The sequence below is a fragment of the Pelobates fuscus genome, chromosome 9 (genome assembly GCF_036172605.1).
Source record: "Pelobates fuscus isolate aPelFus1 chromosome 9, aPelFus1.pri, whole genome shotgun sequence".
Classification (NCBI taxonomy): domain Eukaryota; kingdom Metazoa; phylum Chordata; class Amphibia; order Anura; family Pelobatidae; genus Pelobates; species Pelobates fuscus.
In genome coordinates, this window is record NC_086325.1 from 23,160,082 (window position 1) to 23,177,163 (window position 17,082).

The following is a 17,082-nucleotide window of genomic DNA, read 5'->3' on the forward strand; positions in this document are numbered from 1 at the left end:
GCAGTTGATGCTGTCAAAAAACACTATACTGCTATTAAAGTGTGTAACCTATAATACTCTGACGTTTTATTGTTTTGAATGATGGGAGGACACCCCAGTAACGGGTTGAATGGGGTTTATAGTGATTACCGGATGGCTGATTTGGTATGTACAAACTAATTTTTGAAAGATTTTTCGCACATCAATATTTCCAGTGAGGCAACCTTCTAAGGATAAGGAACTTATATTCTTGTAGAATTATTTTTTAACTTTTATCATTTTACGGTAAATACAATATAAAAAAAGCCTGCTAGAACTAATGCCGGGATAATGGTGAGAAACTGTACGAGGGGGTGAATATAGAGCAATAATAAAAGGGTGGGTGGGGGTTTACTGACAATGGGCAGTCAGTGCGCGAGTTGTAAGGTCAGTAATGTGTTTAAGATCTGTGCTTCTGGCCATGGCACCGGGGGCAGATTTTGGGCTCGTTGCCACAGTGAGCTCACAACATATTTCCTTGTCTCATCTCCCCCTGTGCTAAAATTCCAGACATAAGGGGCATAGGCTGGTATTGACCTCCCCTCCCGCTACTGTTATCCATCGGACTAGTCTTCAAAAAGGCCCAAAGACCTTCCTGACTCAGGAAAGTGAATAGAAATTATTATACTGTACAAATCGGCACCCCCCCCCCCTCCCAAATTTAAAGAGAATGTGAAAGGTTATTAGGGGCTATAGGAGAGGCACTGATGAAAAAGGCAGAGAGAATAAGGGGAAATCGGGCTAGAAACAAGATAAAGTAAATGAAGGAGAATTATTGTATTACTGTATGAAACAGTACAGAGAATGTGAGGAGTTATAAGGGGTTATAGGAGGGTGACAGTGGAAGGAGGGAGAGCGACTGGAAGAGCAAAGAAATAGTGTGCACAAAGTAGAATTCGTATACAAGTGTATATTATTATTCTTCATTAATAGGCCTCGCTGCTCTGCAGGAAGTGCACCCCTAGTAAATATATCAGACAAGGCATTGTATAGCTCATCGCTTTCACTTTTTTCTTTTTTTCAAAGTTCCGGCTGCTTGTGTGAAGTTCTAGAGAGCAGGAAAGGGATGTATTTCCAGATAGTGTTCGTAAAGAGGAGCTGACACATCAAGACATTTAGACACCAATCGACCACTTGCTACATGACGATATACTGCAATATCCCAGAACACACAGACTCATTCAACGAGCGATATCACAGACATGCTGAAGGATAGGGGCAGCACTATACTGGGGAAACTCTGCAAAACCAACTGCCCTGGTTATTCTGGATACGGCTTGGATTGTTCTGGAGATCTTGAAGGAGTTTTAGTCCGACATCTATTACTTTAGACACTTTTGAGTATTCCATTTATTAAGGTATATAAGAAGAATTTTTCTGGAGATCTTTCACAAATAATGGCTTTACGTTAGAGAAATATCATCACGTCCTTTTTAGAATTGGTTTAGATATTTCAGATAATTTTTAAATATAGTCAGATAGGATTTTTGTTGACTAAGACGAAGGTACAAGATTTCTAATGTAATTCTTGATTTTATACCTTTTTCAGGATACCAACACAGTGGAAACAGTCATATAGTTTTATCTATATTTAGAGTTTTATATATCATCTTATATGTGTATATGTATAATTCTGTTTACTGAAATGTAGAAGTTATAACATAATCATATTCCAGAGTTTATAAAAAATATTTGTGCGTTCTGACTATAAGTTTGTGTCTGTATGTTCCGATTGGTATTCAAATATTTATATGGTGGCAGAGAAACGAGTGACTATTTAATAAATATACTTTTAGTTACAAGGGCATTTCTTGGAAAGCATAGCTATACGGAAATTTTCACTAGGATTCTACGGTATAACCCAGGAGAATTGCAGAGTCTAAGATTTGCTAAAAGATGTCTGTCTGGAATATGAAAGAGGAGTCTCTAGAATAACCAGCAGGTGCTTGGAGGGGTCTCCAGAATATCCAGAGAAGGTTGGGAACATGAAAACGTGTGCTCTGTGATTAGTAAGGAGTATCTAGAAAGGAAAGGAGAGTCTCTGAAAGAGCAGAGGGGTGTCTACAACAGGAAAGGGGTGTCTCTCGGATAATGTAGGGGAGTCTCGAAACGGGAAGGGGTGTCTCTGCAATAATAGATGGGTGTCATTGTGTTCCAGGGGCGTGCTTTCCTATTCCCACACGTTCCCTCTCCAGTGTCCTGTGTTCAGCATGAGACTGGTCTATGAATCGAAGGGACTCTGGGCTCTCACAGTGAGTTTGTGGCTGATTCTAGATATTTCTAAATATTGTTTGTGCAGCAGTGTATGAGGACGTTTTTGATTGTGTGTCTATGTGCATTTATACCTGCGTGCTAGAGCTGCCACCTTGAACAAGTCTGCCTATAAATTGCACAACCTGGTGGGAGGTTCATGAAAAATGCTGTCCATCTGTATGCAGACTTCACATGCTGCCAGGGGGAAGTTATTCATTAACCACAAAAAGTTCCTATTGGATACCTAACTCATTGATTCATTTCAAGCAGCATGCGCATTCTGCACACAACAAGACAACAATATTCGTTGACCTCCAAAAAGTTTAGAATTTAAACCTGTCAGTAAATTATGGCAACTGTGCACAGCATACTGTGCGAGTATGTGTTTATTTTGCTTGACACACACAAACACACACAAAAACACACAGATACATTGTGTCTGTTCACTTGTCGTTGTCAGGTGTTCGAAATCTGACCCTTGTGCATTTCACCATGTCTTCGTGGGTTCTGATTGTTCTCATAGCAGGAGTGATCGCACCCATGCCAGTTTCAAGCCAAATCAGGTGAGGCCATAACACTGTCTCTATTGTCAACGTTATGACAGCTTTGTAATGGTAGCATAATCCGACGGATGTTATATCAGATATATAAAGCATCAGACTCGTATGGTTAAATGGGGATTGTGTTAAAAAAAAGCATTTTTGCAAACTATAATATCAATAATATAACATGATTTAATGAGAGATTTCTTATAAAATTATTGTGTGGTATTTATAAAATATTCTAATATTCAGCACCATTTTAGAAATGCATTAAATATCAATATCTGGCTATTCGTCCAATGAAAATATGCAGCAAATAATGTGAATTAGTTCTGCTTTATTGGCATGTTTAATATTGCACTAAAAGAGTCTTATGAAGATAAGATGTTTATTCAACAAAGTGACGCAAACTGTAATTATATATATTATTACAGTTTAGGACATCATCAGCATGGGGGAGGGAGGAATTAAAGATTATTGAGTGAGGGTATTTGAATCCTATAGATCTGAATAGGTCAGGTCAATACCTGGAGGGATGTACATACATAGTCTTCCAACTTTTCTCAGACTACAAGTCCAAGAATTCTGGACCATGAGTGAGCACTCCTACTCCAGGTTATATATTTTGATGTATATTGTCTGTTTTGTGTCAGACTGTATGTAACAAGTCACTGTATTGGGACTATTGCAGAAAATACTTATGTGCAATAATTAGCCGTCTGCTCCCTCCCAGGCTTCTGCTGAGACTTGTGATGATAATAGCACATGGCACGGACCTGGCTAATGCTAATTCTAGATACTGAGGGGATATGTATCTGGTCTGGATTAAACATTCACTGTGCTAGGTTGACAAGACAGCACTGAGCGAATGTATCAGGTTTACAATGTATGTGAGTAAGAATTTGTGAAATTTGTAACTTACATAAACAGGGATTATTCGCTAGAAATTCCGTTCAATCTGCCTGATCTAGATCACACAATTAGAGAGAGCTGTGACTATCTAAGTTCTCTACTACAGTAAACTGCACGTTTTAGAGACAGGTGGCCAGGCCTTTACTTAATATTTCTGACCCCTGACCCTTCCTTAAAATACTATATTTGTATTATATCATTGTAAAAAAATATATTTTAGAAACTGGCCTTAAATATAAAATATTAACAGAATATCTGTTTTTCACCCTCACCTGCCTCAGCAGACAGTGTATATTCTGCGGGATGGCCAGTAATATAGATTATGGCTTACAGCAGGAGTAAGACCTATCTAGGTCACTAGATGACTACAGATGATGGCTGGTGACGGATAACTTTGGCACGCCAGATGTCTCAATATCACGTTTCCCATAATCCTCTCAAACATCTGGGGTGTAAAGGTTAGCTATCACTGGGTTAGGATAAAGTGTACTTAAAATACAGTTACATTTGTCTTTCTAATATTATTGAAATAAATGTTTACATAAAGTAGTGGTAATTGTATTTTTCTTGTTTTGGTTTCTCAGAGGAGTGTGTTCCAAGGAGGTGGAAAAAATCCCGATTCTATACAATGAGACCTTCATTCAGCAAGTATACCAACCCTATTTGACTACCTGCCGGGGGAACCGAGCCTGCAGTACCTACAGGTAAAGGAAGGGTGCAGTGGCAGATCAATAGAAGTAATTAGAAAACAGATAAAGAGGAAAAATCTTAAAGGGAACTGCCACTTATTATTTAATAAATATAGGTTTGTAAATTGTGAAAAATTACATTAAATGTACAAATTCACAGTCTGTACTTACCTGGATCTCAGTGCCTCAATTATTTATTTTTATTAGCGCTGTCCTTTTTTATCTTGTAAAAAAAACACCATTTGCACCCATTAGTCAGCAAAGAGGCTTTTTTCACAACTTCAACAGAAAGTAGTGCATTGCTTATATATACACAAACAATAAAGTGCAACACAGTGCTTATTAGTGTCACTTCTAAAAATCCAGAAACACTTATCTTATAACGTGATTATTGTAGCGCCATATGTGAACCTTTAAAATATAAATGACACACAATAGTGTAGAAACTTTATAACACTGGGAGAGATCCCTAGTATAAATGGAACACTCACCATTTTCAGAGCTAATCCACCTGGCACTAAATAGAACTTTTGCACAATCGCTTTTTCACACCTGTATATCTAATAGCGTCATGGAGGCTGAGATGGTCTATCACCCGGAGGGAACACAGTAAGTGGAGGAGGAGAAACAGCAAAGTATAGTTTCTCCTCTTCGAACGCAACGTGGGCTGGAACTGGAATGCATCATGAGTCAGTTACTAAATGTTTAATATACGTTTGAAGGTAAACGGATCATCAGATAAAATAATGGTTAACACAAGTTAACCCCTTAAGGACACGTGACATGTGTGACATGTCATGATTCCCTTTTATTCCAGAGGTTTGATCCTTAAGGGGTTAAATGGGATGTGGAATTCACTGATGGCATTTGTAAAGAAGTGACAGTCCACTTTAAGAACTGGTTTTCCGATTCAGATTAAATCCCATTCATATTTCTCCGTTTCTGATGTTTTCTTATTATTACTGGATCAGAGAGAAGGGACTTAATGAAAATGTCCTATTCTATGGACCTTTCAATACATTATTTTAAATCTCCTACTGTCCATGGAAGCTTCTCCCTTGATGGACATAAGCACCCGGCAGTGAAAACATCCCCCTAAATTGTTAGTGGTGAAGCCTACACTTTAAAGGACCACTCTAGTGCCAGGAAAGCATACTCGTTTTCCTGGCACTAGAGTGCCCTGAGGGTGCCCCCACCCTCAGGGACCCCCTCCCGCCCGGCTGTGGAAAGGGGAAAAGGGTTAAAACTTACCTTTTTCCAGCGCTGGGCGGGGAGCTCTCCTCCTCCTCTCCGCCTCCGTTCCTCCCCGTCGGCTGAATGCGCACGCGCGGCAACAGCTGCGCGCGCATTCAGCCGGTCACATAGGAAAGCATTCATAATGCTTTCCTATGGACGCTTGCGTGCTCTCACTGTGATTTTCACAGTGAGAATCACGCAAGCGCCTCTAGTGGCTGTCAGTGAGACAGCCACTAGAGGATTAGGGGGAAGGCTTAACTAATTGATAAACATAGCAGTTTCTCTGAAACTCCTATGTTTATAAAACAATTAGTTAACCCTAGCTGGACCTGGCACCCAGACCACTTCATTAAGCTGAAGTGGTCTGGGTGCCTAGAGTGGTCCTTTAAGCAAAACGTGTTTCTGGCTTGTCCTTTCTCTGCTGTTTATTGAGAGTGGTGGAGTGTATTGAGTGTAATCGGCATGTGTTTAGCTGTCCACACTTTGCTGGACGAGTCTCTGCACAATAAGTAGTTCTGCAGTCATTTATATTTCATCTCTCCTCCCTTCAACTCAGGACGGTATACTCGGTGTCCATCCGGCAGGTTAAGAGAGAGGTAATCCAAGTAAAGACTATATGCTGTCCAGGGTGGAAGAAAAATGACCCCTCTTCAGACTCCTGCGACGAAGGTGAGAAATACCCCAACTGGTGGGGAGAGATTAAAGATAGTCTTTATCTGGAAAATATGCTGTCTATTAAAACAAACTTTTTGCAGTTTACCACAACTCACTTGTGTTTTGTAAAAGTGAATGTTGTGGTAAAAATATGTGAATCTTTAGATATGAATTTCAAAAAGCCCCAAAGAAATATATTGGAGCACCATCCATGGTCACAATGGACACCCAGTTGGGTAGAATGCTGAAAAGTCTTCTTCTGCCCAACCTAGTCTGGATGCTCAGTATGGACCAGACAAGCAGAGGGTGGATTGGTACCAGCAGATAATAAACTAGCTGTTTATTACTATTGAGGTTTATTTCTACCAGGCAATCCTAACTATAGAGGGTGTACCAGTGATTGTGCCTCAGTCCCGAGGGACCAACAATTTCTGTTAGTCTTGTGAAGCTAAACAGATTTGTGTTTGGCACAGATGGATTAGCAACCCTGTTTGCTTTTGTTCCCAACATTTTAATGGTCTGTGTTGCCTGGGCTAGAATGTACCATACCCTAAACTACGTGAAGCTTATTCTACTAACATTTAACAAATAAACCAGCCCCTTTATCCTGTCTCATTTGTTATCGGAAGAATCAGATTGTGTCACCAGTTTGGTAAATTTCATAAAAGCAATTAGAGCAACTCAGAACTTTTAGTTTACTCAGACAAAACGTTGTGTAAAAAGAATCGCAGGATGTTTACTAGTCTCTAAATGCAATCTTTCTTGCCCTTTTCACATTAGCTCCACCACACCCTGTACTATTAATTCAATCTGTCTTCAATCACATCTCTTAATTCCAATTTCCAGCCGTGTGTCGCAAGCCTTGTCAGAATGGAGGTACATGCATTAAGCCTAACATGTGCCGCTGCCGTGCTGGTTGGGGAGGGAGACATTGCCATGTGGGTAAGTTAGATACTACTTTCTAGTTGTTATTGGGCAACAACCCCATCACTTTCTGCCACAGATATACCATCTATCAGGTCTCTGTTAGCTTTCTCTTACCATGCCATACCATCGCTGTGTTCCCTAAACAGATTGGCAACTGTCACGGTTCTCTAAAATAAGACCAGTTCTACTTTTCTACCCTTTTGCAGACATTGACGAGTGCCGCCGTCCTAATGAAGTCTGTCCCCAGAGGTGTATTAATACTCGGGGCAGTTTCCATTGTGAATGTCATTCTGGATTTACTCTCGAAGAGGATGGAAAGTCTTGTGTGAAAACCAAGTCTCCTCCACCCATCCCGGCGCAGCAAGCTGAAGGTAAACGCATATGAATTAATATGAGATAAAGAAATGTTGGTTCATGGTAATACGTGGTCAATGAGTGTTTACAGTATTTAATTGTGTGATTCCAATATTTTTTTTTTAAGAATCCAAGGTAACACTAAAGTGTGTTTTCTTTATCCTATCATAGTTACATAGACATCTACCTAAAGGCCTTTTGTGGTCCAGTTATCGTTTAGTTCCCAGAAGGTGTGGATTACAGGTTTTCTCTCCGGAAATTTGATAAAATTAAGCTGCAGGTCATTTGGCCTACAGTATGTATATTCAATTGTCCAAATGTGAAACTTAATGGATCATTTAGTAAAATAGCACAGGGAGTCCAGTCAGTCAGTGTTATTATTTTTGTTTTGCCTGGCAATTTATAATGCAGGAGATTTCCTCGGTCATAAGCAGGAATAGACAAGATTAATTAATCCATAATCCGGTTCTTCTCGGAGGTTCTTCTCAACAAGTTCCAGGATTTTAAAGAGTTACAGAGTACTGACGCAGAAGAGGTATCAGTGGAGCTGGAACGTGATACAAAGTGAGTGCTAAAGAAAAACAACTGTTTTTTAACACGGTTCTTCTTATCTGGTATCAAATATGTTGGAAAGTAGCCATTGGAAAATCCTTTGAATTTATGGTTCCCAGTAAGGGAGCTAGACACTCGCATACGCCATCTGGAAGTTAACAAAATTCAAGATACCAGAGGATAAATTTGAAAAGAGAACGATAAGGACATAGTAGAGATAGACTGAATGCAGAACAACAACAATTCTACTGAGAAATAATTTCAAAGACAGTTAGACAGAAAAACAGTAAAGATTTCACAGACCCAATATACGTCACATGGTGGAGGCAAGGTTTGCAACGAGGTTGGCACCAGGCCCAAAAATCATTCTCAACACATTCAGAAAACCCAGAATGCAACTGTATCTAATCCTGTGAAGGACCCCTGTGAGCGTCAACACTCCAACAGTCAGCAAAGGGTTCCAAGACCCAGTATTACTGTTTGGACTGCTTAGTAATGCACAGATGCATCTAGAGGTGGTGATCGATCTTAGATGTGGCAATGGACTACTACCATGTCTTCTTTTCCTTTTTCACTATAAGTTATACTCACCATAGTGTGCTCTTCTCATAGTGCTCAGGTATTGCCAAATACCCTCTGTTGTGTCTATCTGCTGATGGTGTTGGAAGGACCTTTTTTAGTCACTGCAAGACCCAACCAAGGCCTGTATATAGCAATTCACAGTCTGGCTCTCTGGTGTGCTACTAATACAGTTACAGTTATGTGTGCAATTTATATATTGTGGTCTATTATTAATAGAGTCTTGTGAATATACAAGAAGGCATATCTATGTGGGATCTTCACTGGTCCTTCTGAAGCAGTGATGACGGTGGAGATTTGTACCGGGAAGCCTTCCTGCAACAGTTTCCTGAAATGGAGAAACAGTGACTGTGTCTTTGAATGGAGCCTCTTAATGTGCCCAGTCAGGCATTTCCTGTACAGTCTGCTCTAATTAACTCGAAGGTACCTATTTTCATAAGACACTGTGTGCGGCTGAGGCAAGTGGATTCAGACACTACGAGTTCACATCCCAAGTCGTCTGAGGGAGGAATAAGAAGATTTTAGGGGGAGACTAAATGCGTATATGTACATAGGCCCGGACCTCTGTAACACTGATAGGGCCCACAACACGATAAGATTTACTGTGTGATCAAATGTCTAAAATCAGTCACTGGATTCAGCAGATTCAAATCGTGTTCCACAAAGGCTCTTCGCTATATTGAACTGATAAGAAATCAATAGGCCGAAAGTTGTTGTAAGATAGAGAACTTTCCATTTTGGCTTCGGTGTTGTGTTTTGTAATTCTTTCTTCAATCTGATTTTTTTTTTTTTTTTTTAATCCCTCCATTTTTCACAATACATTGATTCTCATAACTAGTTATTAATATGTTTGTGAGTCTGACCATGGGCAAGCTGAATTGGTAATATCTTTATTATTTATATAGCTGATTATTTATTTAGCCCTATATAGCTGTGATTGCAAGTTCATTTATGGGCAAATCACCACTGGAAAATATGATCTTAGTATTAATTCTTTAGAAATATTCAGGGTGAGTGCCCTAACCTGACTCAGTATTAAATAGCTTCCCCAATAAGTAAGGTAAAGATGTAAGTCAATACACTGTAGCTGCTACATTCATTAGCGTTCCATATCTGCGAAATGTACGTAATGACATAAACCCCTAAGCACTATAGACAGTTCTCTCAGTTACCAACAATATTGCAAAATGACTCCTGAAATTATTAGCATGTTGTTAGTAAAAATTAAAAGATACTGCCAGTTAAAGTGAAGTACAGGTGCAAACATCTCAGCAGCAAGTTTCATTCCCAGCAGGATCAACATCTATATACCAGGATACATGTAAACATTAGTGAAAGGAAAATGTATTCTTCTTGGTTAAGGACTGGCACTAATTACAATATCTATTCAATACCATCATGCTCCTTAACAAAACAAATGTTTTGATGACACCATACTTATTATTAATAATTAAAGTACAGTATGCACTGTAACTCTGTAAGGGCAGCCAATGATAGGCTGAGAGTGTCAGGAGCAGACGAATAGGAAGAGGAGGTACAGCGGTCATAGGCCGGTGACCAAATAGTGAGGTTAAAAACTGATCTGAAATGATCAGAAATGATTTACCCCTGTTTTGGTGTACAGGCCATGCCCCTGCAGTCTCATTGCTCAATTCTCTGCCATATAGGAGTCAAATCACTTTGTTTACAGAGCCCCTAGTCACACCTCCCTGCATGTGACTTGCACAGCCTTCCTAAACACTTTCTGAAAAGGAACCTAGATATTTTAAGTTTCTTTGTTGCATAGTCTGTTTAATCTAGAATTTCTTTCTCCTGCTCTGCTAATAGCCTTCTAGAGTCGACAGGAACCTCGTGTGTTTGATTAAATAGACAATATAGGCATCTAAACAGCTTTAGTTTAATGAAACAGTTTTGGTAAACAGGTCATGCCCCTTCAGTCTTAGTGCCCAATTCTCTGCCATTTAGGAGTTAAATCGCTTTGTTTGTGCAGCCCCAGTCACACCTCCCTGTATGTGACTTACACAGCCTTCCTAAACACTTCCTGTAAAGTGAGAGCTAATGGTTATACTTCCTTTATTGCACATTTGGTTTAATGTAGAATTTCCTCTCTCCTGCTCTGTTAATAGCGTGCTAGACCCTGCAGGAGCCTCCTATGTGTGATTAAAGTTCAATTTACAGAGCAGGAGATAAAACTTCTTAAGCAAGTTAAGGATAGATGTGACTATTGATAAATAAACAGAAACAGAAGTGATTTAACTCCTCAATGGCAGAGAATTGAGCAGTGAGACTGTAGGGGCATGATCCCTGATTTTTGTGATTTTCTATACACCAAAACTGCTTCATTAAACTATACATTAAAGTATCCCTTTAAGGTAAAACAGCACCCAGGGGCATTAAAATTAGGTTGTTTTGATAGAAGGAAAGTCCTTTGTTTGAAGAAACCAAGTTTATTAATTTAATTTGTTGCCTCAATGTCCCTTCCAGATGCTTCACAGAGACTTTCGAATGAAATTCAGGACCTGCGCAGTCTCGTAACTTCCCTAGAGCAGGTGAGAGCTGTATGATAAGACGTTTCATAACATGATATGACGCCACACCGGGCTGTACTCCCCTGGCTCGGTGTCTGCTCACAATGTCGCTGGCTAGTAGTTTGTTGATGTGCGTCAGTTGTTTCAGCCTTGTTTAATCTGTTACTTTTCACACTCTTTCTCAGCGGTTAGACAGTACCATGTCAGCAGTACAGAGACTCTTCCCTGTTAAACTGTCAGAAATCCGACCAGACCAGGTTCAGGAATTCTGGGAAAGAATCCGCAGTTTGGATCAGGTGGAATCGTTGAGTGATCAGCTCATGTTCATGGAAGAGAAAATGGGGGAGTGTAAGTTACTTAAACAGCGATGAAACTATTCAAACTCTTTTTCCTATCCACGGCATACCTTCATATAACTTCTCTTAATCCAATTATATATCTGTCACCTAATTCACTCAACTTCAGCTTCCTGCTTCAGTCCAGAGATTAGCATTCCAATGTCTCCAAATAACTTTTCCTGTTTAACTCGACTCTTTGATCTTCTGATCTTTCCCTTTCCTTATCACTCGTATCATCAAGTCTCTGCTCGCAATCTGTTTGAATCCCCCTCTTAGATGATATAAAATATAATGATAATAATAAAAACTCGTTTCTATTATTCAGTGTCAACTATCCATCCAAAATCCATTCCCCACAACCATTACTTTCCTATGACTGTAACTTAATTTCCATTCTTGCCCGATTTTCGTGATTTTCTACAATGACTTTCTGTTCTCTCCTCAGGCTCCTGCCGCAGTAATGAGGTTGAAATGGCTGTAAATCTGAAGCGTTAATCTATATTCGAGCTCCCCTTATTATTTATATCCCGTTCCCCATAATCCACATATTTATGCCCTGCTGTTCCTTATTTATAACCCAGGTCCTTCCTATAATACAACAAATGTCAATAAATTTTATTTCTACAAAATACTGCCTGCGTTTGTCTCTTGCACAGGAAACCTCGCTCTGTCTTTTCTCGATCTAGATTTAATGCATGTAGTGCATTTCAACCCTCTGTTTAATTTTTTAACTAGTTTTCAATCTTTTTCCTGGATTTTTAGTTTTCTGCTTTCACTCTTTTCCTGGATATTTTTTTTTCCTGACCTCCTTTCCTTTAGCTTTTATTTCTGCTTTGTCTATATCCCACTTCCTCTAAGAAAAAAATACTTTGTTGAGTATGTAAAAAAAAATAAAAATGAAACACCATTCATTTAAACATGAGATGCATAGCTTGGACAAAATAGAACAAACAACGACCAACGACTTTATGGCACTTGTACCTGGATACCTAAAGAATAAAAGTATACTATAAATTCAATATTTATTCGTCTGTGGCAGAGAAATCAAAGTCTGTAAATTAATGGTATAAAGTGATAGAAAGATGTATGAAGTGATTATACAATATCCGTTTTCTTGTAGTATTTTAAGCAGACACGTTAGAATATCACATGTTGTGACATAGGGTAGAAATATATGAATAATATTGTCAAATTCCCTCTTTATTGCTAAGCAATGCTCACTTAAATAAAAAGGGTCGTTTTGACTTTTTTTTATTTCAAGGAGAAAAATAAAAAAACTCTTGTTTCTATCAATATTCCAGACACCAATTTCCAAAGTTCAATATTTGTATCTACTTACACAGTGGGTCATATCAGACAATGAAACAATTTGAAGATATGGAATGCTGTCTCTGATAACAGCAGATTGTCAGTGTTGTACATCTTTGATTGTGACAAACATTGGAACAGACTGCCTGCTGTGTTACATTCTTATAGGAGCGCCTGGATGTGATGACAGTGACAAGTCATTCAAGTTAAAAGATTATTGGTCAAGGTTTTTATGAAGTCGGTTTATGTTCAGGGTCATCACAGCCAAGTGCCATAAACTAATAGAAATATGTGATAAACAGGCAAGTAGATAAAATAATATGCTAAGTAAGGATGAGAGAGGGTGTCCCAGTCACCAGGAGATGGAGAGGCCAAGGTAGAAGGGGAGAATAGGGAATAGCTGAGAAGCAGCTCAAAACAGAGGACAGTGCCCCCCACCAAAAAAGTGGGTTTGTTAGAGAGGAGGAGGAAATGTCCTGTAATTTAATATTATTGAGCAAGATTTTTTTGGTTGACTGGTTGTGATGCAGTGGGTAACCTCTTTCTACAATAGCTGGACAGGGAGGGGGATTCATCACCCAAATCTAGCTTCCTTTCCCATATCCTGCCTGGGGGCCAGACTACAGGTATTAAGGGTGAAATAAGTTCAGGAATCAAGTCCTGCATGTCTCATCGTGTACTATTTCGACAAAACAATAAGGACCAATATTCACAAAAAAAGGTAAAATTGCGAAGATCAATAATGAGCAAATTAATGACACTGATTAAATTCGGAATAGATGATGGGAATGTAAAACCCTAAAGATTGATATAGCGGAGGTATCACAGTTGTCATACAGAGGGGTAAGTTACACATTTCCCTAACTATTATCCCAGCAATGGGAGATAAATCATACAAGAACCAGTGACATTGTGTGCCATTGTCACAACCTGGCTGCTATTACTGACATATCTTTAGCTTGGTGACACGGTCACCTTATTGCATTTTAAAATTAGCTTAATGGCCTAGTTTTCAAATGTGACATTTAAAACATGCAAAATACTTTCAATAGACCCATCCTAATATTAAATGGGTCTCGGCTACACTGGCCAAGGACCACCGTTACTGTGAACTGTTTATTGTGGGAATGTGCCAGTATAGAACGTTCCTGTTCCAACTAGTGAGGTTTCATATTTTTTCTCAACCCAGGGGTTAAAAACTGATTTCAACTGTAAGCCAGCTTCTAAGATCTGCTTATCCACATAAGCAGCTTAATAAGTCTGTTGTGATAATCAGTTTTAGAAGATTGTATTGTTGTGTCATTATATCCTATGGTCCTTATGAGGTTAAAGGAACACTATAGAGTTATGAAAACAAACATGTATCCCTAGAGCTATAGAGTTCCCCTACTATGTATGACCCCCCCCCCCCCCCCCACACGCACACACACACTGCAAGGGTTAAAAAAAAATAAATTGAATTTACCTTACATTTAGCGGTATACTGGTTTCTGTGCTGCCACTGTGCCTCCCTGGCTGAGGACATCAAGTCTAATGATCTAACCAATCCAAAGAATATAGTGGTTATGGTGCCAGGAGTGCCCTGATGCCCACCCATTGTAAGAAGTCGAACGGTTTGACTCCTTACAAACTATTTCTATGTAAAATGTTGTTAAAGGGGCAGTTTAAGCATTATAAACAAAACATGCCGATGTAGTAGTTATGGTTGCATTAGGCTGCAGGAACAGTCTCCCAGTTCTTGGTCAAACCATTTTTAAGAAGTTTGACCTGCACAAAAATGATTTGATCAAAAACTGGTAGACTGCACATGCTATTGCCACCCCGCTATTGATAATGCAGACATTCCATGTCCCTGTTAATTTCACGCGGATTTTAATCATATCCACTAGCTGAAAGGGTCAGCTGAAAATGGTTTAACACAGAACAGAGAAACAGCACTACAACCACTGTACGGGCATATAATGGTAACACTAAACATTTAATCTAGTTTCCCTAGAATAGAGCTTTTTAGAACAATCTGTAAATATTTAGAATAAATGCTATATTTCTCTTTCTGGGATATTCCTTTTTTTTTTTTTTTTTTTAAATCACTTTTAATGATTTTTTTTGCCCCTTTTATTCATACTGCACAACCCTACCTCTCTCAGTGTCGATATTTATATTTTATTATTATTACTAATTTCCCTGCACTTTCTCCACCATGGCCCACTTTCTCCCTCCTCCCTTTTTCCTGTTACACCCCTTCTAACCATGTGCCAACTGCAGATAAGAAAGATTATAGTTAGGAGTTGCTCTGACATTCCCTTCCTGAGCAGAGAGGAAGCAATGCCCATGCCAGGTTCTTACCCCAAATATGCCATACTTACCAGGACAACCGCTTTGTTTATTTCACTTGCATGTAGACAATGTATAAAGTATGTGTACTAGCATACCTCCCAAGTGTCCCTATTAAGTAGGTTCAGTGTCTATTGTGTGCCCAAAACCCTCTTTCCCTCTTTTCTATCCTAATGTCCCTCTTTTGTAGGAGCTCCACCTTGCTGGTATGACTGAATGTAGAACAGAGCTCCCCAGCAATAATGGTCCCAGTAATGTGTCCCTTAAAAAGACACCCCACTGCCCAAATATAAAGTTTATAGATCACTCTTTAGTAGATATTCCCCAAGGAGTAGCGAGTTCACCAGATACAGTAGGTAGGTAAGAGAGAAAGTCTGAGCGAGCCCATTGTGCTGGAGAAGGAAAGGTAAGACACCCAAATGCTGAAACGTCAGTATGAAGGTTGAGGGAGTGGATCAACTAGTACTCAAGTGGAGGAAAGTTGAGAGGAATGTGGTCGTCTGGACGGTCTACGAATCCGCAAAGGTAGCAGGTCCCATAGGCGTTGGAGTGGAGACAAACGAAGAGGGTAAGCTGAGAGGTATCTCAGGTAGTCCTAACTGTTCTGCAAATCTGCAAGCTTCAGACAGCCTTTGAAGTACCGTATGTAAGTGTAATTGTCCTTTCAGCCATCAATTTGAATGGGTGGCCCTATGTGTACCTTATGAGTTGTTGCTGGAGAGCGTGGGTAAGAGGCCTCAGGTTTTGCCTTTTGCGCAGCGTGGTTGGTGCCAGATCCTGGTACAGATGGACAGAGTGGCCATCAATGTGTAGTGGAGAGTCCTGTTCCTCCCTCATCAAAGCTTCTTTGGTGTGAAAGTAATGAAAGCCGACAACAATGTCCCTAGGCTGTGATGGATTTGTGGGCAGCTGTGGAGAGCTCTCTGGGCCCTTTTATGCAGGAGATCGACAGGAGGTAAGTACGGTAGTAGGCCGCAGAAGGCATCTCGAAGGGTAAGTAGAAGCATGTCGGGCAGAATAGATTCCGGGAGCCCCCCGGGTCCTAATATTATTGTACCTAGAAGACCTGTTATTCAGGTCCTCTTATGCCTCTTCCAGTTTTCCCATCTGTTCTTGCATGTCTTGTACAAGCTGATCATGGGTGTTGGTGGTATTCATTACCTTATCCAGTTTATCTTCTACCTAATGGGCCCTCTTGGTTAGGTCTGCAAGGCTTCCCTTTATGGGAGTCAAGTGTCTAGTTAATTCTATCGCTACCAGCATTTGCATGTCATTAAGAAGGTTCTGCAGGTCCATCCTAGAGAGTGGAGGAGACCTCGGTCTCTGGCTGGAGTTGTTTGCATCAGAGTCAGAGTCTGAGACCTGCTGAGTCTCAGCACGTGGCACCTACCTCTCTTGCCTCTTTTTAGCCACTTTTGAGCCACTGCCACTATGGACTTCGATTTTAAACCCCCTCCCATAACGATGAAGTGAGAAGGGGTTAAGATGTGTGCTAGGGTCGAAACGGAGGTGGAACAAGCAGGTAAGCCGCTAACATTTGCTAATTAAAAGCTTGCCACCACAAAGCCTCTCTAGAGAGCCGCCATCTTTGTGGCAGAAACACCAAAGATAAGCTATCATCTTCTTAATAAGAACAATAATAAGATTTGACAAGGCAATCCAGGTGTCCCTTTAATCTGACTCTGGCTGAGCTGCACACCCATAGTGTTTCCTTAATTATATTTAGAAGGAAGAGGCTGGGAAGACGGGGATTCCAAGAACACGAAGACAAAGCTGCAATATGTTAAAGTTTCAGGATAGAGACATAAATACATAAATGCAGTCTTCGAATTAATAAAATGACAGAATGTCAACAATT

At 39.9% G+C, this 17,082-nt stretch overlaps 1 protein-coding gene across 2 annotated transcripts; it reads left to right on the forward strand.

Annotated features, from left to right (window-relative positions):
* Nucleotides 1–899: 899 nt before the first annotated feature.
* On the forward strand, nucleotides 900–12,211 carry EGFL8 (EGF like domain multiple 8). Of its 2 annotated transcripts, XM_063431510.1 has the most exons (10): nucleotides 903–1,376; nucleotides 2,177–2,270; nucleotides 2,732–2,834; nucleotides 4,310–4,429; nucleotides 6,207–6,319; nucleotides 7,151–7,246; nucleotides 7,438–7,602; nucleotides 11,201–11,265; nucleotides 11,430–11,592; nucleotides 12,028–12,211. In XM_063431510.1, the coding sequence occupies exons 3-10, from the start codon at nucleotides 2,764–2,766 to the stop codon at nucleotides 12,075–12,077; spliced, it is 843 nt and encodes a 280-aa protein (XP_063287580.1). In that variant the 5' UTR covers nucleotides 903–1,376; nucleotides 2,177–2,270; nucleotides 2,732–2,763; the 3' UTR covers nucleotides 12,078–12,211. The 2 variants fall into 2 exon arrangements, with proteins under 2 accessions (XP_063287581.1, XP_063287580.1); XM_063431511.1 differs by lacking the exon at nucleotides 2,177–2,270 and having other exon boundaries at nucleotides 900–1,376.
* The last annotated feature ends 4,871 nt before the right edge of the window (nucleotides 12,212–17,082 follow it).

Coding starts and splice junctions, on each gene's coding strand:
- EGFL8 (XM_063431511.1), top strand. CDS start 2,764: ATGTCTTCGTGGGTTCTGATTGTTCTCATAGCAGGAGTGATCGCACCC. Junction 7,603..11,200: donor CCCGGCGCAGCAAGCTGAAG/GTAAACGCATAT, acceptor TGTCCCTTCCAG/ATGCTTCACAGAGACTTTCG. Junction 11,266..11,429: donor TCGTAACTTCCCTAGAGCAG/GTGAGAGCTGTA, acceptor ACTCTTTCTCAG/CGGTTAGACAGTACCATGTC.